The sequence below is a fragment of the Heteronotia binoei genome, chromosome 5 (assembly GCF_032191835.1).
Source record: "Heteronotia binoei isolate CCM8104 ecotype False Entrance Well chromosome 5, APGP_CSIRO_Hbin_v1, whole genome shotgun sequence".
Lineage (NCBI taxonomy): Eukaryota > Metazoa > Chordata > Lepidosauria > Squamata > Gekkonidae > Heteronotia > Heteronotia binoei.
Genome location: NC_083227.1, coordinates 82138492 through 82164323, shown reverse-complemented (window position 1 = coordinate 82164323; position 25832 = coordinate 82138492). Strand labels below are relative to the sequence as shown.

The 25832-nt window shown below is 41.7% G+C and overlaps 1 protein-coding gene across 1 annotated transcript in view; it reads right to left on the bottom strand.

Annotated features, from left to right (window-relative positions):
• KBTBD12 (kelch repeat and BTB domain containing 12) overlaps positions 1-25832 on the bottom strand; it is a 63808-nt gene that overhangs the window by 16651 nt on the left and 21325 nt on the right. The window contains exons 4-5 of the mRNA XM_060239692.1: positions 21788-21938; positions 354-551 (exon numbers count right to left, since the gene is read on the bottom strand). Coding sequence (XP_060095675.1) covers positions 354-551; positions 21788-21938 — 349 coding nt within the window. The remainder of the gene's footprint in view (positions 1-353; positions 552-21787; positions 21939-25832) is intronic.

Sequence of the window (25832 nt, the reverse complement as noted above, 5' to 3'; positions counted from 1 at the left end):
AGAGTTTTAGGATTAGGATTGGGGAAGACCATGAGCAACTTCTGCCAAGAAGTTTGATGTTTTCTCAGTCTAATCTACTTTAGCGGATTGATGTGAAGTAATTTAAAGTGGGGAAAGAATACTATGCAAACTATCATGCAAGTTACCATGAGTTACTTGAGAGAAGGGTGGGGTAAAAATATGGTAGATACATAGATGCCTTTGGAGAACAATCTTCAGAGAGTTGTACACAAGTGGCTCTTTTTATGATTGGATGTCCCTTGTATTTCTGGGGTTGGTGGTATCTGTATTCCCACCTGGCTCTAACAACACATTATAAACATAGTCAGATTCTCTTTGGTTTTATCCAATACCTGCTCCACGGAATCCTCCGCAGAAATAGAGCTTCCCTTCTACTGCACCAGCACAGGTAGAGTTAGTTCGCAAGGAAAGGAGAGGATAAGGCATAGGAGGACCGTCCCTCCAAAAATTCCCATCAGGGTGATAGATCTCCACCACATCAAGGCATTTTCGTGCCTGTCCTCTATCTCGACCAAGGCAGCCGATACCACCTGCAAAAGGAGAAAGATCAACAAGGATAGCAAAAAAAAATATTAGAGGGAATTAGAAAATAGAGTGCACTAGTATCAAAGGTTTGATGAAACAGACCTATGAATAATTGATGCTTTCTCCCTTTTTGCCAGCTTTTTCCTTCTTTCCTTCCTGCATCAATTAGCATTAGCATCTTAAACCCTCATTCCTTTGCACAGGCAACAGGAAAACATCTGATGTGCTTACAGCTGGGAGTTGTGGGGAAACTCATGCTGCTGTTCATATGCTAAAATATGTTTTTGGAAAATGATGACTGGGTGTGCCCTCCAGTGCAGAAAATGGGGATCATATGAATGAACAAAAGAATGAATTACTCACAAATGGTGAATATAAGCTAAAAGGGATAAGGGAGACTTGCTGCTCTTTATCCCACCCACTTTTAGAAAAAAATTATGACTGGTTGAGTATTTCTTCCCAAAAGATATATGATGAGAAAACACATAGGGTCTGAAAAGTGAATATAAATAAGGAACTTTTTTAAAAAACAGAAAAATGCATGCATAGGATGGGGTTCTGGTGTCAAATATATAATGACAGGAAAGTAACTCATACACCACATTCTACACCGCTACTACAAAAACAAGGACAGTGGTTAGGTAGGAGAGTTTCAATAAGAGAGCCAGTTCGGTGTAGTGGTTAAGTGTGCAGAGCAGACTCCTAAGAACATAAGAGAAGCCATGTTGGATCAGGCCAATGGCCTATCCAGTCCAACACTCTGTGTCACACGGTGGTCAAAAAAGAAAGGAGGTTCACAAGTGGGGCTAGAAGCTCTTATCTGGGAGAACCAGGTTTGATTCTCCACTCTTCCACTTACAGCTGCTAGAATGGCCTTGGGTTAGCCATAGCTATTGCAGGAGTTGTCCTTGAAAGGATAACTGCTGTGAGAGCCCTCTCAGCCCCACCCACCTCACAGGGTGTCTGTTGTGGGGGGAGAAGATATAGGAGATTGTAAGCCGCTCTGAGTCTCTGATTCAGAAAGAAGGGCAGGGTATAAATCTGCAGTCTTCTTCTGCTTCAATATGAATGCCTGGAAATTTTGATATATTCATAATAACCGTGCAGCATCAAAGGAAGGGTATGGACTGTTTCCAACAAATGCAAAATACATTGACATTTGTTGCACTCAGAAATACCAACACCACCCAGCTAAGGCAGAAAGATTCCTATTTAGATTTCTAACATTTTTTTAATCCTGCCTCTCTGACCCATATTTCAAGAAGAGAAAGAAATACCTTTTAAAAAAAGAAGTGAAGATATTTTATTAGAATGTGGTCACAATGCTTATTCAATTTAGAATAAGCTCAGATGGTTGCCAAGGGCAGCTTTCTGTGAAATATGCAAGATCCATCAAGGTTAAGCACTTTGAAGGCAATGGAATAGGCAATATTTACTGTGTCATGTCTTATGTTTTTAAGCCACAAATGCTTTCTCATGACAACTTCCCTTTTTAAAAATAAAAACATAATGGGAAGGTTTCATATACCACTGCGACGGGCCCACATATAGCAAGGTTCTAGGAGTGATTTTGAGGTACCGGTATCTTTCTTGGAAACAGACTTTTGTGCAATTTCTCTGAATATTATTGTACTTAAATAATGTGACTAATAATGTGTCCATTGGAGATGAATTAGAATGCGATTTATAATTGCACATTCATAGTGATTTTCCAAAGGACATATTTGACTCCCCCATTCATTTTAGTGCATGCAATAGGAAGTTGTATTCCAAGAGCTGCTCTTTCTGCTAAAGAGACTGGGGAACTTCTTGTACAGAAGATCTGTGTGCACAATAAAGCACACAGGATTCTACATGCAGGAAGTGAGGTGGGAAGTATTCAGTCATGTCCTCTATTGTAACAACCAACATTTGCTGATCAAAAATCATTTACATATTTATCATTTACATATTTTCCATTCAGGCTTAGAACACACTCCTTATCTCATATACCAAGAGCACACAGTCTTCATATAGAATAGACAGAAATGTTAACATTTCTGTTAAAGGATGATTGCACAAGAGCACCTTAATTTTATATAGAGAATAATTAATTTTAAAAGTATTCCTTGGCCTCGGATGGCAGAAGATTTTTATCTGTTATCTGTTAGTATTTTAGAGTTTTGGATAGAGACCATGTTGAGAGGTCATTATTGCATTATCTAGAAATGGACAGTAAGCATCCAGCTAAGCACTGCAAAAATACAAGATTTGCATGGATTCTTTCATTTAGGATCAAACTCTAACAGCTTAGTCCATATGCTGGACATGACTTGATGGCACTTAACACTGACACACACACATGAAGAGATGTGCTCTTCTAAGCCCATTAACTTTTCAATGGACTTAGAAAGACGTGACTTTACTTAGGCAGGTACAGATAGTTATTTTCCTACTGCTATTCCAAATTCAATTTTGTGATGGAGGAAGTATAGGTAAACTAGGCTTGCCAATCCCCAGTTAGGGGCAGGGGATCCCCTGGTTTGGAGGTTCTCCCACTGCTTCAGAGTTATCAGAAAACCAGGGGGAGGAGGAATGAACTCCATTATATCCTATGGAGACCAATTCCCATAGGATATAATGGAGAATTGATCCATGGGTCTCTTGGGGCTCTGGGGGGGCTGTTTTTTGAGCTAGAGGTACTAAATTTTTGGCATAGCATCCAGTGCCTCTCCTCAAAATACCTGCCAAAATTCAAAAAGAATTGGACCCCCAAAGAAGGTGCCCCTAGCCTTCATTATTTCCAAATGGAGGGAAGGCATTTAAAAGGCATGCAGTCTCTTTAAATGTGATTGCCAGAACTCCCTTCAGAGTTTAACCATGCTTGTCGCACCCTTGCTCCTGGCTCCACCTCCAAAGTTTCCTGGCTCTACCCCCAGAGTCCTCAGATATTTCTTGAGTTGGACCTGGCAACTGTAAGGTAAATGTTTCTTGACTCTCAGTCAGATAGGAGCTCATCACAAACCTCTACTGCCTGCCATATATGATAAAAGGTAGTCCCCTGTGCAAGCACCAATTGCTTCCAACTCTGGGGTGATGTCGCATCACAACGTTTTCATGGCAGACTTTTTATGGAGTGGTTTGCCATTGCCTTCCCCAGTCATCTACATTTCCCCCCCAGCAAGCCTCAGAAGGATGGAAAGCTGAGTCAGCCTTGAGCTGGCTACCTGAACCCAGCTTCCCCTGGGATCGAACTCAGGTCATGAGCAGAGCTTGGACTGCAATACTACAGCTTACCACTTTGCGCCACGGGGCTCCTATTTCCACATATGATAGCTAGAAGATATATATTCTTTTCCCCCCCAGCAAGCCTCAGAAGGATGGAAAGCTGAGTCAGCCTTGAGCTGGCTACCTGAACCCAGCTTCCCCTGGGATCGAACTCAGGTCATGAGCAGAGCTTGGACGGCAATACTATAGCTTACCACTTTGCGCCACGGGGCTCCTATTTCCACATATGATAGCTAGAAGATATATATTCTTTGACAGAACCACATGGAAGTCAACATTACAAGGTGATTTTATGTCATTGACCGTGCTGCTCAGAAACTCAACAGATCCAAATAGGCATCCTCATTCTAATTTTATTGCTAAACAAAAGCAAACTCTACTGACTGCAAGTCAAACTGAGAGATCTGTGATCTTGGTGTTGATTGGCTAGAGCCGATTTACAGCACCCCAGAGGCATGCTCTATAAACTCACTCTTTGCTACAAGTGTGTTGCTGTTGTTAGGAGAAGAAAGTCCCACAGTGCATTTGGACTCTCACTGGTCCCTGCACGATTCACAACAAGAACAGAGGCCGATCATTAGCCTGTTCCAGCAAAGCTGTAGCTGTCCATCCTTTCTGCATGCCAATGGCAGATTCCAAAGATGTGTTCCTGGATTTTGTCCCAGCAGAAGGTAAGGCACCTTTTCCAGATCATGTCCTTTCTTATCCCTGTGAGATGTATGCCATGGCCTAGGGCAAAAATACAAGGCTATCTGCAATCAGCTCTCACCTTTGAAGGTGTGACAGAATTCCGGCATAACAGTTAGAGTAGCCCTTTTCTTACATTTTCCCCCTTTGATGCTGGCCAGATCAAGAGCCTCAGATTAGAATGTGAAACAGTCCCATTGACTTTAATTGGGCTCCTTTGGAACAGATGGGTTGGGGGATTTACAGCCACTTGTTTCTCTAAAACCTTATCCAATAAGCTGTTCTAGGTTTGTGGTCCAGTCGTGAACCTGCAGAGATGAATGTGCTAGTGCAGCCCAGAAACATCTACATCCACACTGTCAGATACAAAGCCACGTAATGAGTACTGATAGTATTTCCATGCCAAAGGACTGTGTGTGTGATAATATGTCCAATTTTAAACATTAAATGACAGCTGTGTTCTCAGATTGCCACAGGAGAGCCAGATTTTTAACAGGCTCTCAAATATGTCCCTACAATAATTGAACACAAATGTTAAGTGAGAACAAAACAGATGCTTGTGCAGTCTCGACCCCAAATATTGCAAGCCTATGTTGCATACAGGATGGAGAGAGGAAATTATCTAAACACCACAGAGTTCTTCACTTGCTTGAGAAAATGAGGGTTCATTTTAGAAGGCACTAAAATGAAGGTTTTCCCCATGACACAATATTATTCTCTCTACTCACAGTTTGATCATTTGGAAAATTCCCATTTAACCGTTATAAAGGTTCATTATAATTACGTAAGTGGCTCAACAGCATATGGTGGTCTTAGGACTTCATCCAAAGCCAATTAGAGTACAGAGAAACATTCCCACTTACATCTCTAGGCTGCAATTCAAGTTTTAATCACAGTCCCTAGCTGAGTCTATTTAATAGGTAGAGTACTTATTTTCTCACTACGTATACTTGTTTCTGGGAGTGCACTATTTGTACCCAATGCTGGAACTTATCTGTTAACCATGCCTGTTCATCTGGTTCAATGTTCTTTGACTCTGGAACAGCGTTTATTAATGTGCACTGAATTTTGAGGCTGTTGCTGATTAATGGAATGAGATGTGTTATCAAAAAAAGTACGTATTTTTAAAATGAAAATGTGAAGACATGGTACTTGGGGTTTTCAAATGCATATTTTGTTGTTTCAAAATATTGTTAATGGGAAATACCCTACAAATCCATGGAAATGACTTGTCCATCTGGTTTCTTGTTCTCAGAATGGCATATGCTTTGGACAGTGTCTGAAGCACAGTTGCCAACCTCCAGGTGGTGGCTGGAGAATTCCTGGAATTACAGTCAACTCCAGGCAGCAGAGACGAGTTTCCCTGGAGGAACTGGCAGCTTTGGAGAGTAGATCAAGAGTGGACAAAGTTGCTTAATGTAAGAGCCACATAGAATAAACGTCAGATGTTTGAGAGCAGCAAGACATGCAAGGAGGGAGGGAGGAAGATAGATGGGGAGGTAGAGGTAGAAGGAAAGCAACTTTAACTTTAAATGCATTCTCCAAGCTGCCAGTTGGCTTGGCTTGGGTAAGTGATTTAAAGAGAGAAATGCGTTTTCCAAGCCAGCCAAAAGGAGAATTAAGGGCTTTGAGAGCCACCCAATGTGTGAAAGACCCACAAGGGGCTCCCAAGCCACAAAGTAGACTGTATGGAATCATATCCTTGCAGAGCTCCCCAAATTCCCTAGGCTCCATTCCCAAATTTCCAGGAACTTCCCAAGCCAGAGCTGGCAACCCCAGAAGTTAGGTAGGTTTCAGGAGTAGAACTAAACAGCAGTGTGCAAACCTGCAACTAAACAGTTTGGAGTCTTCTGGCCAGGCTTGGATCCATGGTTTCAGTTCTTGATTGACCAACAGAGCAGTAAATTCTGCTTGCTGCACTCTGGTGTCCCTTGAGGCCACAGACTTCCAAGTGTTTTAGGTAAACGTAGGGTGGGGCCACTTGTAGGGTTTCCAACTCTGGGATGAAGAATTCTTAGAGATCTGGGAGTGGAGTCTGGGAAAGAAAAGGGACTTCAGTGGCCATTTTCTCCAGCTGAACTGATTTCTGAAGCCTGGAGATCAGCTGTAATTCCTGGAGATCTCCAGGCTTCACCTGAAGCTGGCAACCCAACCCTCACAAGATACATTGTCAGATTTTCTACTCCTGTCCTAATGAGCCCTGTGCACATGCTAGATTGTTCTCATAAGCCATAAAACGTACTTTATCTTTCATTCAGTTTTTTTAATAACACCATAAAAGAGCACTATTATTTTTACAATGAAAACTCTCAGCTGTACATCCAAAACATCAGTTAGCTCTCTGACTCACTGGCAGCTGACAGACACCACCCAAGCAGCCTGATGGTTCATACAAAGTGTATTTATGGTATTTATGTACCATGGTTTCAAGCATTCAAAGGGATTGTTCTCTGCACTTTTTTGACCATTCTAAAATATTTTGCCCCAACGACATAGGATGTACAGTTTTGAAGTCACTTTTGTGCTGCTCCCCATCCCCGCAAAAGTGGCAAGTGCTCTTTATGTCTGCGATTAATGTTGCCTTTTGCTGATCAACTGGTGAATTAGACAGATGACAGAAGTGAAAAGCTCCTTAACGCCACTGTTCCTACAACTGGCATTGACATGAATGCTGCAAGCTAAGCCCCTCACATCCTCTTGAGCTGGCCACATCCTTGCTAATTAAATTCACATTTTTAAAATGTCATTCAGTCCCCTACTTTGATGAAGTTGTTGTGGGGGGAGGACAGCCTTGCAGGAATGCTGTTCCTTGTCTTTTGTGCCCTGACTGAATCTGTATTATTATGAATATTTTCATAGCATGGTTTGTATAATATAGTGGTTCAATGCAAGGAGGAGACAAGGTTGCAGTGATCATAGCTTTTTAAATTAGTTACAGCATGGTAGCGGTTGAATTAGAAGACTTCCTAACTGGGCCAACGGGGCCAACTATATACACCTTAAGGTTCCCATGCTAGGATACCACTGGATTATTCAATTATTTATTAGCAATAGGTTACATATATGGGTTAGTAACTATCTCACATTTGACTTCCCTAAGAACTCTTGATTGTATGCCATCTGGAGACTTATTGGTTTTTAATTTCCCCAAGAGGTCTACAACTTCATTTCTCATTGCCACAATTTGACTCCCTCCATGAAAATGGGAGCTGTGGCATAAGTACACAGAAACAAAACATTCTTTAACTTCTCTGCTATCTCCCCATCTTCCCTTAGCAATCCTTTTATTCCTTTGTAATCCAAGGCCCAATTGCTTCTCTGGATAGTTTCCTGCTCTGGATATGTTTAAATAAATGTTTATTGCTTGTAGGGTTGCCAAATCCAATTCAAGAAATATATGGAAACTTTGGGGGTGGAGCCAGGAGACTTTGAGGGTGGAGCCATAAGCAAAGTTGTGACAAGCATAACTGAACTCCAAAGGGAGTTCTGGCTATCATATTTAAGGGGGCCACATACCTTTTTAATGCCTTCTCTACATAGGATAGGGGCACCTTCTTTTGGGGCTCATAGAATTAGACCCCCTAGTCCAATCTTTTTGAAACTTGGAGAGCATTTTGAGAAGACCCATCAGATGCTACGCTGAAAATTTGGTACCTTTAACTCAAAATACTGCCCTTTCATAGCCCCAGATACCCCGGGATTAATTCTCCATTATACCCTATGGCCCAGCAGACATTTCCGTCCCTCCCCCCCACCCCCGGTTCTGATGACCCTGACGCTCCGGAGGGCCTCCAAACCAGGGATCCCCTGCCCCCACCTGGGGATTGGCACCTCTACTCACGAGTTGCTGAGTTTCCAAGTTTTTCACAGTAACACAGTAACACAGGGCAACCAAAGTAACAGTAACACAGGGCAACCAAAGGTTCAAGTTTACCTTCACACTATGCAAATGACCTCTGCAAAGATTATGCAACAAACAGAGGGTCTGGGCTCCTTTCACAGCCATGTTGTTCTGCTTCCTCCCCCCCTCCCCCACTCCCCTTCAGCCTTAAAGATGCAGACACACCATCCAAAGAGGAAGGCTTTCCAATAGACGGAAGCCTCCGGAGGTGGAAAGTCACATGGTGGCTGTGGGGGCGGGGCTCCCCCCCACTGGCCAGCTGACTGGGGGCGGGAAGGAGCCTGAGAAAGTGGGAGAACCCCCATTGGGACCTGGGGATTGGCAAGCCTAATTGTTTGTTATGATGCTTTTAGACATTCAGCCTTCTCACATTGCTACAGTGGCTTCACTGTCCTTTCATAAGCGATAGCTTGACATTTCTCAATCACTTCTTGAACCGGTGAGTAAAACAGGTGAATACTCAAGAGAAAGATTCAAGCTTTGGTTCCCTCAAGGGTTTGTTCTGTCACCATGGAATTAGACAACTCCATCTTAAACTGTAATAGGTGCATGAATTCAGTAACTGAATGGAATACTGTTTCTACCTGCAATAAAGGACCAGGCCACATGTTCGCATGGACAGCTGTGCTCATTCATGAGCATACTGTTTTTCCTTCAAGCAGCTACAAAATTATTATACCACAGTAGTACATCAAGATTGTCTTTTTTTTAAAAAAAAATCTTAGTTCCCCCCTCTGTTGAAATTGCTCTTGGGCTGGGTTTACACAAATGAGAGGGTTTTCAAGGTTTATGGCCACTCCTCAACACAGTATGTCAGTTGTGTGAATGATTATATTTTCCCAACAATCAAGCTATAACATTCTGTCACTAACCCTCTTCCGGTTGGCATATAATTAACTGTGAGCAGAATGCCTGAATATTAAATCTTAAACATCAGATTACTGAATATTGGAAATTTGAAGGACTGATTTAAGGAATAGTAGCATAGTGTATATCGATGTGAGTTTTATGTATTTTTAGGCTTTTATGTATTTTATTGTATAATTTTAATTGTATTTAAATCGACCTTTGTTAGCTTTTATTGTTGTAAGCCGCCCTGAGCCCACCTCGGTGGGGTAGGGCGGGATATAAATCGAATAAAGTAAAGTAAAGTAAAGTAAATCATCATTTTTTCCTACCAGCTAATGTGTCAGCTGTGATTACTAGTGCTATCTAGAATGTGGTTGTGCCTTGTGGGCCACTTGAACTGGGCTCTGTGGAGGGTGATGAAACAATATAAGAAATTGGGGAGTCCTCTCTATATCTGAGATCAGGTGGCCTTCAACTATTATGGTCTGGATCCTAAATGTTGCAGGTAGAGTAAGGCAATTCCTGCCACCCCCTTCAGCTTTCTGTGCCCTCCCAATTGTTCTGCCAACTCCCAGGAACAGTTTGGGGCAAAATGGGGTCCTGCAGTGGAAGGGGAGAGTTGGTAGAAAAGTATCTCCCATCTGCATGCTCCCATGCAGACAGTGGCACATCACAGACTTGCTGCTGGGAGCAACAGTAGCAAGAAAATACCCCCCCCCCAAAAAAAAAAAAATGAAGGAGGTTTTTCATGTTCCAATGGTTTTCATCCACTGCAGTGTCTTAGGTACAGTAGCAGTCCTCTTTCATTACTATTACACATAGATATATAGACTGGCAACAACCAGAATTAAAAATACCTTTCCCTTATTCAAACATATAATTTGCAGCTGGTTAGCCATTTGAAGCAGTGTGCCAGTCACCTTCTATAGCTTTAAGATATGTGGGAAAAGCTGATGTTTGGCACGTCATCTTTCTTAGGAGAGAGATGGATTTTGTACTTGGACATTTGAAAGTGCTTTCAAACATTCAAAGCACACATTTTTTTACACAGTTCCATCAACTCAAAATGCATTCTGGGCATTATTTGTTTCTATCAAAATATCCATCCAGCTGGAATATTTGCATATTTTTAAAAATTCCAGCCGGATTCTTTCAATTGGTTTTCTGTGTTCTTGGGCTAGTCCTTTCATCATGTATGAAGTGAGAGAATATCAGCCCAAAGAATGATCCAGTGTTCTAAATGCAAGAGGTTTTCTTCCCAGTTGAAGAATCCTCACATTATTTGTTTTCTCTGAAAACTAGTTCAAATGTCACCAAGTCATTGTAGCATACCAACAGAGAGATATTTGTGTTACCACAGCCATTAATGCTTCAAATCTTTCTATATCATGCTTGGATAGTTCTGCAATCAAAAGTGTTTTCACTCCACAAAGCAATGCATTTAATGGCTTTTAAATTTAACAACGTTCTGTCTGTAGAATGCAAATACAAATGGATACAATCATTATTTAAAAATTGAGATTATAAACCAAGTGTATGATACAAAACCACTAGGCAGTGTCATGCTCTTAACATCCTCATGGTTTCAGTGAGGTACAAAGTACTATAATGCATGTAGGTGGCCAACCCACAATATTGCTATTGCATGTGACATAGGTTGTGAGACAATCGAGCACAAATAGCAGGAGCAGAGCCATGAATGTGCTGATTTATTATTTAGGGTGCATTCAGATACCACGATAAAGTGTGGTTTCTAATTCATGATTGATCAGATTTCAATTAGTGTGGCATCTGAACTCAGACCATTCAGTGGATTTGATGATGAGCACCAAGCTAGGATTTCAAACTAGAGTTTGTATCTGGTTTGTTAATCACAGTTTCAGTTAAAATTGTGGTTTATCGTAACACCTTATTTTGCACATTACAATTTGTTTAGCAGCTCCATCCCCTTTCTATCCATCTGACCATGCAGACTTATAGGGAAGATGTCCCTCCTTCTGGGAAGCAGAGAAGAGGAAAGAAGCAAAACAGGGTTTATGTTATTTATATTTACTATACAAACCACACCAACACAGAATCAGAGTTCAGTTTGTCCCAATATTCTAAATGCTGCCACAGAGTCACATGAACAAATGAAGTTGCTTTATACGGAGTCAGATAACCAGTCTATTAAAGGTCAGTATTGCCTAGTCTAAACAGTAGTACCTCCCTGTGGTCTCAGGTAGAGGTCTTTCACATTACGCTGCTATTTGACACTTTTAACTGGAGATGCAAGAGACTGAACCTAGAGCCTTCTGCATGCAAAATCAATGTTCTAGGATTGAGCTACACTCAGGTCTCTGTCGCTTCCTGCCTTTCTAGTACTGCTCTATGATAATCATAAAGTTTTCCCCCAAGTGCTAGAGTGTCCCCCCTGCAACGTCTCTGGTGAGATAATGTTATTTCAGGGTGACGTTATCATGCTGTGTGTGCTTTGCATGCATGAGGAAAATCCCCTAACAGGAGCCAGGTAAGACCCGGCAACCCTAAATGTGAAATGTATTCTGAACAGAGGTTAGAGAGAGAAAATTATGTTTGGGAACAGAACTGATCAACTTTCTTCAAAATTCTAGCCCATAACCTTTTACCTACTTTACCCTATAAAGGAAGGACTCAGTATCTTGTTCAGTGTTCTTGCATGATCTGCTCTTGCAGGCACCAGGTCATCCTTAATAAAGACGTATGCTCTGTTAGCCAAAAGCCCTGAGTGCTTATCCTGCCACCCCCACTGCAGTTTTCTGTGCCCTCCCAATTCTTCTGCCAACCCCCAGGAACAGTATGGGGCAAAATGGGGTCCTGCAGTGGAAGGGGGGAGTTGGTAGAAAAGTATCTCCCATCTGCATGCTCCCATGCAGACAGTAGCACATCACAGACTTGGTGGGCAGGGGCTGCCTTTCTGGGCCCTCCTGTAACACTAGGCAACCACAACTGTAATATTAGTCTTCAAGCATTTTTTCCTGTCAGCAAAAGGTGAAGGGGAGACCCCTTTCCTGGAGCTAGGCCCACCAAGAAAAGATGCAATCCTAAGGGCACTTTCCTGGGAGTAATTCCCTATTAAATTATATGGGATTTGCTTCTGAGTATACCTGGATAAGTTTGCTCCCACATTATCTTTATCACAAATCCAGTAATAGATTTTCTGCATCACATCTTTCAGAACATAAAGAGAGCAACACCACAATAACTACCTATGACCTGCCCACCTTCATGCAGCAGCCCAGCATGTAGCCCAGATACAATTTACACAAATGCCTGACTTTGTCTATGTTCACCTTGTTCTGTATAAAATGCCTTGAGTGAACCTCATGATAACTTTCTGCCTTTCTAACCTCACTGATTGCAATCAATGAGCTGATTTTACTAGTGATTTACATAGTTTTTAAAAAAAAACAGAGTAAAAATAGAGAAAACTCCTACAACTGAGCATAGTTGGTGAGCAAGCCCAGGCAAAAAATTTAAACTTTTCTCACTTTTTGCCAAAATAATTCACTATTAAATTGGTTTTTAAAATACACAATGGATTTAATAGCTGTAATCTTTCACGTAACATTTTCCCTCACTAGTTCTTAACAGCAGTCAAGCTGAGAGTCTTAGTACATACATTGCTCCCTCATTCTCCGTAAAAGAGCTCTACATAACTGGCCTCATGAAGAAGAAATAAAGGAGCAATAAAGACAGACCCAGCAAGCTCTGACAGAGCTGCAGTGGAAATGCATTTCCATTTATTACCGTTGCTGCTTGAGCTATGAAGGCATGCTTTGGGCCATACTTCTTGGAAGTAAATATCATCATCATCATCATCATCATCAATGAGGCTTAATCCCAAGTAAATGAAGTTACAATCAGTGTCAGCATGTTGTAATTGGCACTGCACACTAGGTGGCGAGACAAGAAGGAGGAATGAGGTTGTGTAAAGCAAACTGAGCCCCCAAAACAGCAGGGACTCATTTGCATATTAGGCCACACCCCTTGGTGCCAATAACATTTTAAATTATTTTGGTAACAGGTTTTTCCTTTCCAGGACACTGGATAGAATCCTCATAAAAGGAAGAGTTTTTAGTTCTGCTGTCTTGGTAAATCATTAGCGTTCATGTCCAGCAAACAGAGCAGAACTGTGGGCTGATTACTTATCACTCAAAGGAACTCCTAAAATAAATGTAGTAATAGGTTTACTTTAGAAATGGTATAATTTATGCAAAACAACCAGCAATACTAAAGCAATGTAGCTAAAAAGCCTTTTCCCTTTCCCTCCCCACTCTAACTTTTCTTTCCAATGAGATCCCCAGATACCATTTCAAATAAGTATTTCATGATGGAGATATGCAGAATTTAATTGAACCTCACTTAACTACTTAAAACTTTAAAAAAGAAGCTCACAGCAAGGGCTCTAGGGAAAACTGGATTTTAATGAGGTGGAATTCCAGGCTGAGAGGATAAACAAAGATTCTTTGATTTTTCAAATCTTTTCTAATAGGATTTCTTCTTTAATTCCCTCTACATTTTCTTATTTATTAAAAAAACCAGGGATTACATAACACAGAAACAATGCAGCATGAATGCCCTTAATGCCAAGGCTGTATTCCTCACTGATGACTTCTATTTCACAAGCTTGTCATTCTTCTGGTAGTGTTTGAGCTTGTGCCCTTGGCAAGATATTTTTTTAATTTGCCCATTACTGGTAATGAGTTTTCACAGGCCTCAGCTGTGAAAGATTTTTTTTTGCATTTTTTTAATGCAATAGATTAAAATGCACGGCCTCAAACAGTACCTTCCCCCATCTGGTCTCCTTCCAAAAGTGGCTCGATTCAATTGGCTCTGTCATTAGCCACACAATGCCACCCTTTCTTGGGCTTCTGAACAAATATAGTTATGTTCCTGGGAAAATATGGAGAGAAAGAGCTAAGATCAGTCAAATGCTATGAATAGGATAAAAGATTTGGAACTTCAGGAAATGCTCTTCATTTCCTTCTAAAGATTACTTGCCATTTAAGAAGCAACGGGAGCCTCAAGGAATTTTAACAAATGCATCAAGAAGGCAGGAAATCAGATTAAAGACACGGTGCGGGTTTCAGCTAATACTGCTATCATGTGCCCAAGAAACCTGAGCTTGTTTCTCACAGGAATGTAGGAACTGTCATATTGGATCAGGTTTGTGGTCCGTCTATTCCACAACCTAACATCCCAAAGTAGCCAAAGCCAGGAAACTCAGCCACATCTATAAGAATCCCACAGGAACAAGCTGTGAGATCATTTAATTATTTCCACAACGAACCTTGAAGTTTTAAACTGTAACTGTGAAGGCCTGAATGGTTTCTTTTTAAAATGGATTTTACCTTAACTTTGGAAGGAGTGTTATCCCTTGGTAAACTTACCCAGTAATATTCCTGTGGCATATCCTTTAGCTATAGTAATAGCTCAGGTACAGTTTTAATATATGGGTCAAATTGTGCCATTGTGAACATTTTCAGCAATAGGAAATGAGGTAAAAATGTAATACAAGGGTTGCCAACTCTGGACTGAGAAATCCTGACGGCTTGAAGGTGAAGATTTGGGAGCTGAGTGTGGATGTCATTCCATAGATTCCATCACTTGAAGCTGCCAGTTCCTTTGGGGAACTGATCTCTGTAGTCTGGAACGGAGTTGTAATTCTGGGAGAACTCCAGGCCCCATCTGGAGGATGGCAACTCTACAACCCAGTAAATAACACACTACTGATGGTGATCACATGATAGATGAAGAGAGCCCTATTCATCCACACAACAGCCTGGAAACTTGTGAGATTAGTACATATGAGGAATGTTACATAGACATTGTGATCTTCTTTATGTGGTACCACAGTTACAGTTTAAAACTGAGGCAGCAGTACGGAAACACAGTCTACAGTAATCCTCAGTTTCTCTTTTGGTAAGAAAAAGGTCAGATCTTTGCTGAACACCATGGGATTTGTAAAGGACTTTAACATCTCATGGTATCCTAAGGGTGTACAATTTTGCTGTGTTCACAACAGCTATGATCCTTTGGCCTGTCAGCTTCAGCCCTTACGATTCTCATTTCCTCACTGCCATTATATGCGTGATCAAAAGTTGTGCCAACCAGAATTTTAAAAACCCAAAACCTTTTTCACAGTTTCACAACAATCAGCCTTTTAGCTTGCCCAGCTAAAGATCAAACTCTTTGTTACACTGTAGGTCTATGACTGTAAAAGGAAGAACTGCTTTTCTGGAAGACAACTAAGTAACTACTGTTTTCTATGTTTTGTTTTTAACGGCAGATATATTCCCGCCCCCATGCAGAAAGAAAATAAATTAATGGTATAATCCTATGCATGTTTACTCAGAAGTAAGTTGCACTGTGTTCACGGGCTCATTTCTAGTCAAACATGTATAGAGTTTATTCCATATTCTGGGGGATCCAGTCATCAGTCCGGAATATAGCATAAACCCTTAGAATAAAAAGTCATCAATATTTCTTCTCAAGCTCTCTCCCACCCACAGTGATGCAGGGAGGGTGATAATCTTCCTGGGGTGCAGGCTGGTGGAGAACTTCTGTCTTCTTCAGACTAACTTCTAGGCCGAATAGCTTGGCAGCCTCTGCAAAGCAGGACGTCATATGCTGCAGAGCTGATACCGAGTGGGAGACGAGTGCAGCATCATCAGCAAACAGTAGCTCGCGGATAAGTTTTTCCATTGTCTTGGAGTGAGCCTTTAGTCGCCTCAGGTTGAACAGGCTGCCATCGGTGCGATAGCGGATGTAGACACCATCGTCATCATCTAGATCTACTGCGGCTCTTTGAAGCATCATGCTAAAGAAGATCGTAAAGAGAGTTGGCGTGAGAACGCAGCCTTGCTTTACACCTGTGCCTATTGGGAAGGGCTCCGAGAGGTCGTTGCAGTGTCTGACTTGGCCTCGCTGGTCTTCATGTAGCTGGATGATCATGCTGAGGAACCTTGGGGGACATCCTAAACGTTCCAAGATTTGCCACAGGCCTTTCCTGCTAACGGTATCGAAAGCTTTGGTAAGATCGACAAAAGTGATCCATGCAACAGTGATCCATGCAACAGTGATCCATGCAACGGTCACCTCGAGGCTGGATTACTGCAATGCCCTCTACATGGGGCTGCCCCTGTGCCGAACCCGGAAGTTGCAGCTAGTGCAGAATGCCGCTGCCCGGCTGTTGTTAGGGCTCCCTAGATGGGAGCACATTCAGCCGGGGCTTCGGGGACTGCACTGACTGCCAATAACATACCGCGTTCGGTACAAGGTGCTGGTTATGACCTTTAAAGCCCTTTATGGCCTGGGACCTGCCTACCTTAGGGACCGTCTCTCCCCACATGTTCCCCAGCGAGTGCTGAGATCGGGGTCCCAAAACCTTCTCACAATCCCTGGGCCAAAGGAGGCCCGTCTGAAAGTGACTAGAGACAGGGCCTTCTCGGTGGTAGCTCCTTGTTGGTGGAATCAGCTCCCGGAGGAGGTGAGGGCCCTGCGGAGCCTTGAACAGTTCCGCAGGGCCTGCAAAACAGCCCTCTTCCGGTTGGCATACAAGTAAATTGCTATCGGAATGCCTGAACATCTAATCTCGAACATCAGACTATCTATATTGGAACACTGAAGAACTGATTTGAAGAATGGCAGCATAGTATATATTGATGTGAGCTCTACCAGCTTCATGTGTTTTATGTATTTTATATGTATTTTAAGTATTTTATTGTATAATTATAATTACTAATGTATTTTTAATATATTTAAATTGATTTTGTTGGTTTTATGTTGTAAGCCGCCCTGAGCTCGCCTCGGTGGGGTAGGGCGGGATATAAATCGAATTAAATAAAAATAAAATTAAAATTAAAAAAGTCACATATAGACCCTTCTTCTGTTCCCTGCATTTCTCTTGGAGCTGCCTGAGAACAAATACCATGTCGGTGGTGCTCCTGTTAGCTCTGAAGCCGCACTGGCTCTCTGGGAGGAGTTCTTCTGCAATGGTGGGCACCAGTCTGTTCAGGAGTATTCTGGCAAGGATTTTGCCTGCGATGGAGAGCAGGGTTATCCCCCGGTAGTTGGAGCAGTCTGACTTTTCCCCTTTGTTCTTGTGTAGAGTGATGATGATTGCATCGCGAAAGTCCTGTGGTAGTTTGCCTTGTTCCCAGCAGGTGACAAGTACTTTGTGAAGTGAGCTATGTAGTACTGTGCCCCCATGCTTCCAGATCTCTGGTGGGATTCCATCAACTCCCGCTGCCTTGCCACTTTTCAGTTGCTTGATGGCTTTAACAGTCTCTTCTAGGGTGGGGATCTCATCCTCTCTTCTCAAGCAACAGCTATGTTATTGCACATCACCTAGCAATACTGAGGCCTCCCCCGGTTGGTAAATGTGTCCCCTTCTCTAGCTGCATGTCCTTTGGATGACAGCCTCCAAAGTCACAATTCACTATGCAGTAGGTTGTCAGTCTGTTCTGTCACCTTTATCCCAAGTAGCTCCTTTTCTTCAAAGACTCCTCAACCCCATTTTATTTTCAGAATACTTGCTATTTAAATACACCAAATCCTTCTTTCATTAGCCCCATTGCAACAGGCATCTCAGCTGATGTCAGGGCTTTTTTTTAGCAGGACTCCACAGGAACGCCATTCCGGCTGGCTTGGCACCAGAGGGTGTGGCCTAATGTGCAAATGAGTTCCTGCTGGGCTGTGTGAAACAATGATGACATCAGGGGTATGGCCTAATATGCAAATGAGTTCCTGCTGGGCTTTTTCTACAAAAAGACCTCCTCTGACTACTGGCGTTTCCCAAGCAATGTTGTTTCTTACCTGCTTCCAATAAATTCATCTATCTTTCCCATTTCCCTTTTCTTCTGCTTGGATAGTGATTTGCTGATTTCCCCCCCCCCCTCTGTCTGCATTTGATTGCGTTATTATTGTTTTTAATCAACTGAGTATTAGCTATTTTAAGGGATCTTATATGGAAAGGCAGTTTAAACAAAAAGTTTAAAAAGTAATATTTAACCACCAAGCATGTCAAGAGGGAGTTTTACAAACAATATGCTGAAGTTTAACTAGTCATCATTTTTTTCACATACTAGTTGACAAAGAAGCATCTTTTATCCTTACTCCTGTATATGCATAAAGGAGAAGGTTTCCCACAAACTGGAGATTAATCCAGACATTCTAGGAGAGCTGATAGTTTTCTCCATTATCTGCAAAAACAGCCATTCTGGATCATACTCAATGACCCATTTGGTTCAGCTTCCTGTTTCTAGCAATGGCTACTGATGGGCACCAAGAAATCCATGAGCAAGGCATGAAAGCAATAATTCTCCCTTATTGTTTGCAACCCCTAGACATTCAGATGTAGATTGCGTCTAAACAGGGACATTCTTTTGAGCTATGTATTTATTACATTTATATTCCAGCTTTCATCTTGAAATCCAAAACAGCATAGAATGGGGTTTTCCAGGAGATCTCCTTTCCAGACTCTGACCAGATCCAGATAGTGAGGTTCTTATATTAGGTGCCTTGCAACCATAACTTGTACTAGTTATTCTGGCTAGTAGTCATTGATCATCCATTAATTTTCCTAATTCCCCTTTGAAATGCCGTGTCACATTTTTATCTTACCCTTTCTCCAAGAAGCTGAAAGTGGTTTATATGGTTCTTTCCTCCTCCATTGGATCCTTGCAAAAATCTTAAGAGTTAGGTCAGGCTAAGAATATAGGGTTGCCAGGTCCTAGGCCCTCTCTGGCAGGGGTGGGAGGCAGGTTTCCAAGAGTAGTGGGGGGAGGCAACGTGATGTTCCCTGATGGGGAAGTCACAGAGTGACACTCTAGTATTTGGGTCAAAATACCAGAGCATCACCACCTGACATCCCTGATGTGATGACATCTTCCATGTGACATCATCACGTTGGGGACGCTGCACTGGGTTGTGGCTGTTGGAGGCAGGGCCACAAATTGGGGGATCCTCTGCTCTCACCTGTGGGCCGAACCAATAACAAAACAACTGTGTACAAATAAGCAAATTAAACAAATAAACAAATCTAGGCTGGCAACCCTAGAATGGCCTAAGTCACTTGGTGAACTTCATGGCTGAGTGATGATTTGAACCTGAGTCTCCCCAGTCCTAGCCCAACATTCTAATGACTAATGTCATATTAACCCTCTAAACCAGTGACCACCACAACATCTTTAACAACCTTATTCCTGGATTATGCTTGGAGAAACGTCGACTGAGGGGTGACATAATAGATTATGCATGGGATAGAGAAGGTAGAGAAAGAAGTACTTTTCTCCCTTTCTCACAAGACGAGAACTCATGGACATTCAATAAAATTACTGAACAGTTGGGTTAGAACTGATAAAAGGAAGTACTTTTTCACCCAAAGGGTGATTAACACATGGAATTCAATGCCACTGGAGGTGATGGTGGCTATAAGTATAGACAGGGATTGGATAAGTATATGGAGCAGAGATCCATCAGTGACTATTAGCCACAGCGTATTGTTGGAACTCTGTGTCTGGATGTTTGGGGGGGACACAGTGGGAGGGCTTCTAGTGTCCTGGCCCCACTGGTGGACCTCCTGATGGCACTTGGTTTTTTTGGCCACTGTGTGACAGAGTGTGGACTGAATGGGCCATTGGCCTGATCCAACATGGCTTCTCTTATGTTCTTATACTTGGGAGGAAATATGTGACAATTCAGTTGAGAGTCTATGGGTAAAAATAAAAGGAGTAAGAAATAACAGTGATATTATGGTGGGGGTCTGCTACAGACCACCAAACCAGGCAGAGGACTTAGATGAGATACTCCTGCAACAGATTTCAATGTTCTCAAAGAGAAAGGACACAGTGGTCAAGGGAGATTTCAGTTATCAGGACATTTGTTGGAAGACCAACTCTGCTAAAAGTCAAATAATTCTTGACTTGTCTTGCTGACAACTCTATTTCCCAGAAAGTGGAGAGGGAAACAAGGGAATCTGCTATCTTGGACTTGATTCTCACCAACAAGGAAGAGCTGGTTGATGAGGTGGAAGTAGTGGGCACCCTGGGTAGTAGTGACCATGTGATTTTGGAATTTACAGTTTTTGGGAAGGGTAAAGCTGTACATAGTCAGACATATAGGTTGGACTTCAGGAAAGCAAATATTGACATATATTGAGTTATGTTGGGTAAAATGCCATGGTCAGAAATACTTGAGAAGGGTGTTCAAGAGGGATGGGAGTTTCGTAAAAGTGAAATATTGAAGGCACAATCACAGATGATTCCTATTAGAAGGAAAAATGGGAGGAGCCTAAAGAAGCCAAGCTGGCTTCATAAACAGCTCTCTAAAGACTTGAGAAATAAAAAAAGACTCATTTAGGAAATGGAAGGAGGGTCTTATAAAAAAGGATGAATATAAACAAATAACCAGTGCTTGTAGAGAAAGAGTTAGGAAAGCTAAAGCTCAGTATGAGCTGAGGCTAGTGAGAAATGCTAAAAAAAGGTTCTTTTCCTATGTACAAAGTAAGAAAAAGAGCAAGAGTGGTAGGCCCCTTGTGGGAACAGGAAATTGAAATTGTAACAGGTGATGAAGGGTGGGCAGAACTGCTCAATTCCTACTTTTCCTCAGTCTTCTCTTCTGAGGGAAATGGTGCTCAACATGGCAAAAACAGAACAGATGGTGAGGAAACAGAGTTGCAGCCTAGGGTCAGCATAAGAACATAAGAGAAGCCATGTTGGATCAGGCCAATGGCCCATCCAGTCCAACACTGTGTCACACAGTGTTAAAAAAACCCCAGGTGCCATCAGGAGGTCCATCAGTGGGGCCAGGATCCTAGAAGCCCTCCCACTGTCCCCTGCCCCCAAGCACCAAGAATACAGAGCATCACTGCTTCAGACAGAGAGTTCCATCTATGCTTGTAGCTGCCACCACCTCCTGTGGCAGTGAATTCCATGTGTTAATCACCCTTTGAGTGAAGAAGTACTTAATTTTATCAGTTCTAACCCAACTGCTCAGCAATTTCATTGAGTGTCCACAAGTTCTTGAACTGTGAGAAATGGAGAAAAGTACTTTATTCTCTACCTTCTCTGTTCTATGCATAATCTTGTAAACCTCTATCATGTCACTGCTCAGTTGTAGTTTCTCCAAGTTAAAGAGCCCCAAGCGCTTTAATTTTTCTTCATAGGGAAAGCGTTCAAACCCTCTAATAATTCTAAGTCCTCAGGGCCAAATGAACTGCATCCAAGGGTACTAAAAGAACCTGCAGACATAATTTCTGAGCCTCTGTCTATTCTGTTTACATAATTCTTAATTACCAAAAGCAATGACTGGTCATTCTTTGCTACCCTTATGGGATCCTCCTAAGGAAAGCAGACAAGTTTTTACTACCCAAAGAAGGCCGCGCTTTTTTCCCAGTGCCTTTCTTTTAACCTACAATACAACAAGAAAGGATGAAATCGTTCATTTTATAGAGGCAAATTGCTGGGGAAAATAAAAAGTGGCCACCCTATCTGTTAAAAATCTGTTTGCTCTTACCCAAGACATAAATCTCATTGTTGACTACAGCTGTGCTGAAGCGGTATTTCGAGTACTTCATCGGGGTACGCTCTGTCCATTTGTCTTGGCCTGGGTCATACTGCAACATTCTGTTGCTTAATCGATCAGGCTCATCGTCAGGGAGATCCATCTGTATGAAATATGACAGCCATATAATAATACAACATTTGGAGCCCTCCATGCACGCCTGCATGCTATTAATCACAGAAGACAGCTGAGCAGATAAATAACATAAACACATCAATTATAGCTGCGAGGTGATTCATACTCACTAGGCTTTAACAGCACTCATGACTTGTGGCTGGGAAGTACATTGTAGAAGGCACATGAATAATGACACATTTATATTCTACTGCAAGAGAGCTGAGAATTTGGATAATAAGAAACCATCTACAGATGCAGTCTTGACAGAACATAGTTCTTCTTAAAAGGCTTCTCTGAAGTCTCAAGAAGAAAGAAAAACCTCTTTATTTTCCCCTGGAGATGATATGTTGATTTACTTAGTTAGTTGTTGTTACTCACAAGTTTCCAACAGACCTTTGAAGTTATGTCTGTGAACAATTTTTTTTTAAAAAGATAATTATATAATACCAAAGTAAAGACAAAGAGACCTAATTTTTTTTCAAACTGACACAGGGGAAAGGATTAGCCCTCAGTTGTGATGCACCACAGCCCTCACCCAAACTGGCCATCATGATGGGGCCAATTTGACCGGGGGACCAGGAGGGCCCTTTGGCGGGGTCTCAAGCTCAAACTGAAACTCAGGTAATAATTTATGAGGGCATTTGATATGTTTCACACCTTGTTTTTATGCACATCAAGTGCTGGCATTTTACAATTTTTATTGTGTCTAGGAGACTTAAAAGCTGCAAATGGCCTGGGCCTCTTTAGATCTCTGAGAGGGTCTGCATCCTGTGGCTTTTAGGGTTGCCAGGTCTTACCTGGCTTCCAGTGGAGAGCTCCCGAGTCTATTCTTGCACATGCAAAACACACATGATGTGATGTCACCCAAAAGTGACATCATCACACTGGGAACATCTCACATCAACACACTAGCATTTTGGTTGAAAACTCTAAGGTAATCATGGAGTTTGGGCCAAAATGCTAGAGTGTTGATGTGTGACATGCCCAGTGCAATGACGTCACTTTCGGGTGATGTCATTGTGCTGATGATGTCAATACTGAAGGGGGCTGTTTGGGGTTGGGGTGGATTGGAGTCCCTGAAATCAAGGGAACCCCTGCCCTGACTGGGGGAATTAGTGACAAAGTGAGCAACACAGATGTGGTGAAAGATAATAGGTGTGAAGCCTCCATGTGATAAAGTCTCAAGTACAACAACTTACAACGTACTTATATATATTTTACAAATGTTTTAAATATATCATTGAACAGTCTTTCATATAATACATCCAAAAAGTCGAAATGGAACACAACTGTTAGAGTATGCAATCAGAAACAGCCCAGAAGGTAAGGATTCATAAGATGAGAACCAGTCAATTTGACAGATAGCTTCTACTCCGATGTTGTGCAGTTCTATTCCTCTCCGTATAATTTCAGTTCATAATAATCATGAAATGGTGGTTTACACATGGAACTGGTTTTCCATTACATTTCACATAAATGCTATATCAAAGCTTTACATTCAGGGGGAAAATTTCTTCCCAAAAAGAGCACTCAAAGTTCTGCAATCTCCCACAAGGTCACAGGTGTGATGACATCACTTTTGGGTGATGTCATTGTGCTGATGATGTCAACACTGGAAGGGGCTGTTTAGGGTTGAGGTGGATTGGAGCCCCTGATATTGGGGGAACCCTGCTCTGACCGGGGGAATGGCAACCCTATGTGATTTTAAAAACAAAACACAGATCTTTTGAGTCAAGTCTAGTTTATCCTAAACACACACAAAAGAGAATGGGCTGTAAGACTTCAAATTTCAACTCAGCTTGTTCATCTCTGATATGGGGATAATAATACTGGCTTACCAATATTATTGACCTTTCAGGCCTGTCAAGGTTGTTACAAAGATGACTGAGATAATACGCGTGAAATGCTTCTATAATCATAATTAATTAATTAGTGCAGTACAGTCAACATGTTAGGATTCAGACTTGGTCAGTTAGCTGAAGCAGGGTGCAGTACAAAATAAATTATCTAGGGCTCAATTGTCAAGTAACATTTTATGCTGATAAAGTCATCATGAAATTATTTTAGTCTGCTTGCGCCACATCCACATAAAAAGGATTTTCCATTTTTGTCGTCACTGGAGTGAATGAAGTAGCACTAAAGCATCTACACTTTCTTCCATCAGCTGTCATTTTCCCCTTACCACATAAATAGAGTCCTTTATTTAAATAGTAGTAATTGTTATCAAGCTACAATACAATAAGGATGTATTGCCACAATCTACTGGATTCCTCTGAAGTATCAGGTTTCATTTAAAAAATCCACTGCAGCTTGGAAATGAAAGTGGAGGGAAAACTCTGTGTAGATAGATGCAGCCTACATGTTGTAGAAGTTTTATTTCATTGTAATCTCAAATGAAAAGAACTGGTATTTACCTCAGCAAAGGAAACCAACAAAACCAGATTATGCTGTATCCCAGCTCTCATCATACAAAGACATATCCAGACAAAATTGTCACCTCATGCAACTGAAATATTGACTTTATTTGTGTCAAAAAATAATGTGAGATTCAAGCCTTGGTTTATAGATCCTCCAGTGTAGAGACTTATTAGCTAGATAACCCTGTGAGCCATCCTGTCATCAATGTGAAGAGGGAGTGCTCTACCTAGACTTCTCATTGTCAGCGTAGAGAAAGGACACTGACTGGTAATTTGACTGCACTTTGCCTAAAGCCACCTTGGAATATAAAGGCAATCTCACCTCCAGATAGAGCAGTAGAGGGTTGACACTAGTTGGTTCAGTATGAAATGGGAAAATCCTGCACCAGTTGAGCCAAATAGAGCAGTTTGTATTTTGTGGGATTGGGATGTTGTTGCTGTGGAATTGAACAAGCCCATGTGCTTGTTTCTGAATATAAAAACTCATTACGGATAATTTGAATGTGAAGAGGTCTGACTTCCAAGGGAAAATTTCCTTGAGTGCTTGGAATGTCCTATTTATAGACAGGGCAACATGAAACAATATTAATTAAAAAAAATCACCTACACAATGCCACCTCCAAACACTGTCAGACAAAATGATAGGCCTTTGAAATTATATGCTTATCAAAAAATCAATAATACATCTGTTGCTTTCTTTCTTATTTTCTGTCTGAGCCTTTAAGACATGCTGGAATCCGATAATCAGTGTTTGCTGCTTAACAGGCAGAAATTTTAACATGGCAGCTGAAATTCAGTCTTCTGCAATTGTAAGATGAAGGCCTGTTGCTTTCTGTAGACTATAACACACTGTGTGACACCTTGGTCATCTTTTTAAAATCTCTGCTCAGAAGCACAAGATCTGATTGGTTCTTAGTATAAGTGACACCTATCTCATTTCAAATCTCAGACACGAGATAAATTTGGTTCCCTACCAGTATTCCCATGATTTTCACTACAGTTTTTCCTCATGATACACATTCTCAAAATCTGCAAACTTCCTACTGCTTTTGCACCAATGTTGGCACATATGTCTGCACATATTTTTGCAACACTTTCTAGTCCTATAGGTTGAATATATTTCATGGAAAATAAACTGTATCTCCACATTAAAGGTCAGCTAAATTAATAAGCGGGCAGTGCCAGTGAACCATCAGCAATTTGGTGTGAGATCAAAGGTAAAGCTATGGGTTGCAATTAGCCTCTTTCTAAAAGCAAGGTCAACATTAAGGCTCCACGCTCACTCCACCTATTTACCACTCTCCCACATAGGGTTGCCAGGTCTTACCTGGCTCATAGTGGAGGATCTTCCTCAAGCATGTGGTATGATGATGTCACCCAGAAGTGACGTTATTGCACTCGGCACATCGTAGGGGGTGCTCTAGCACTTCAGAAAAAACTCTATGATTTCCAGGTGATGTCAT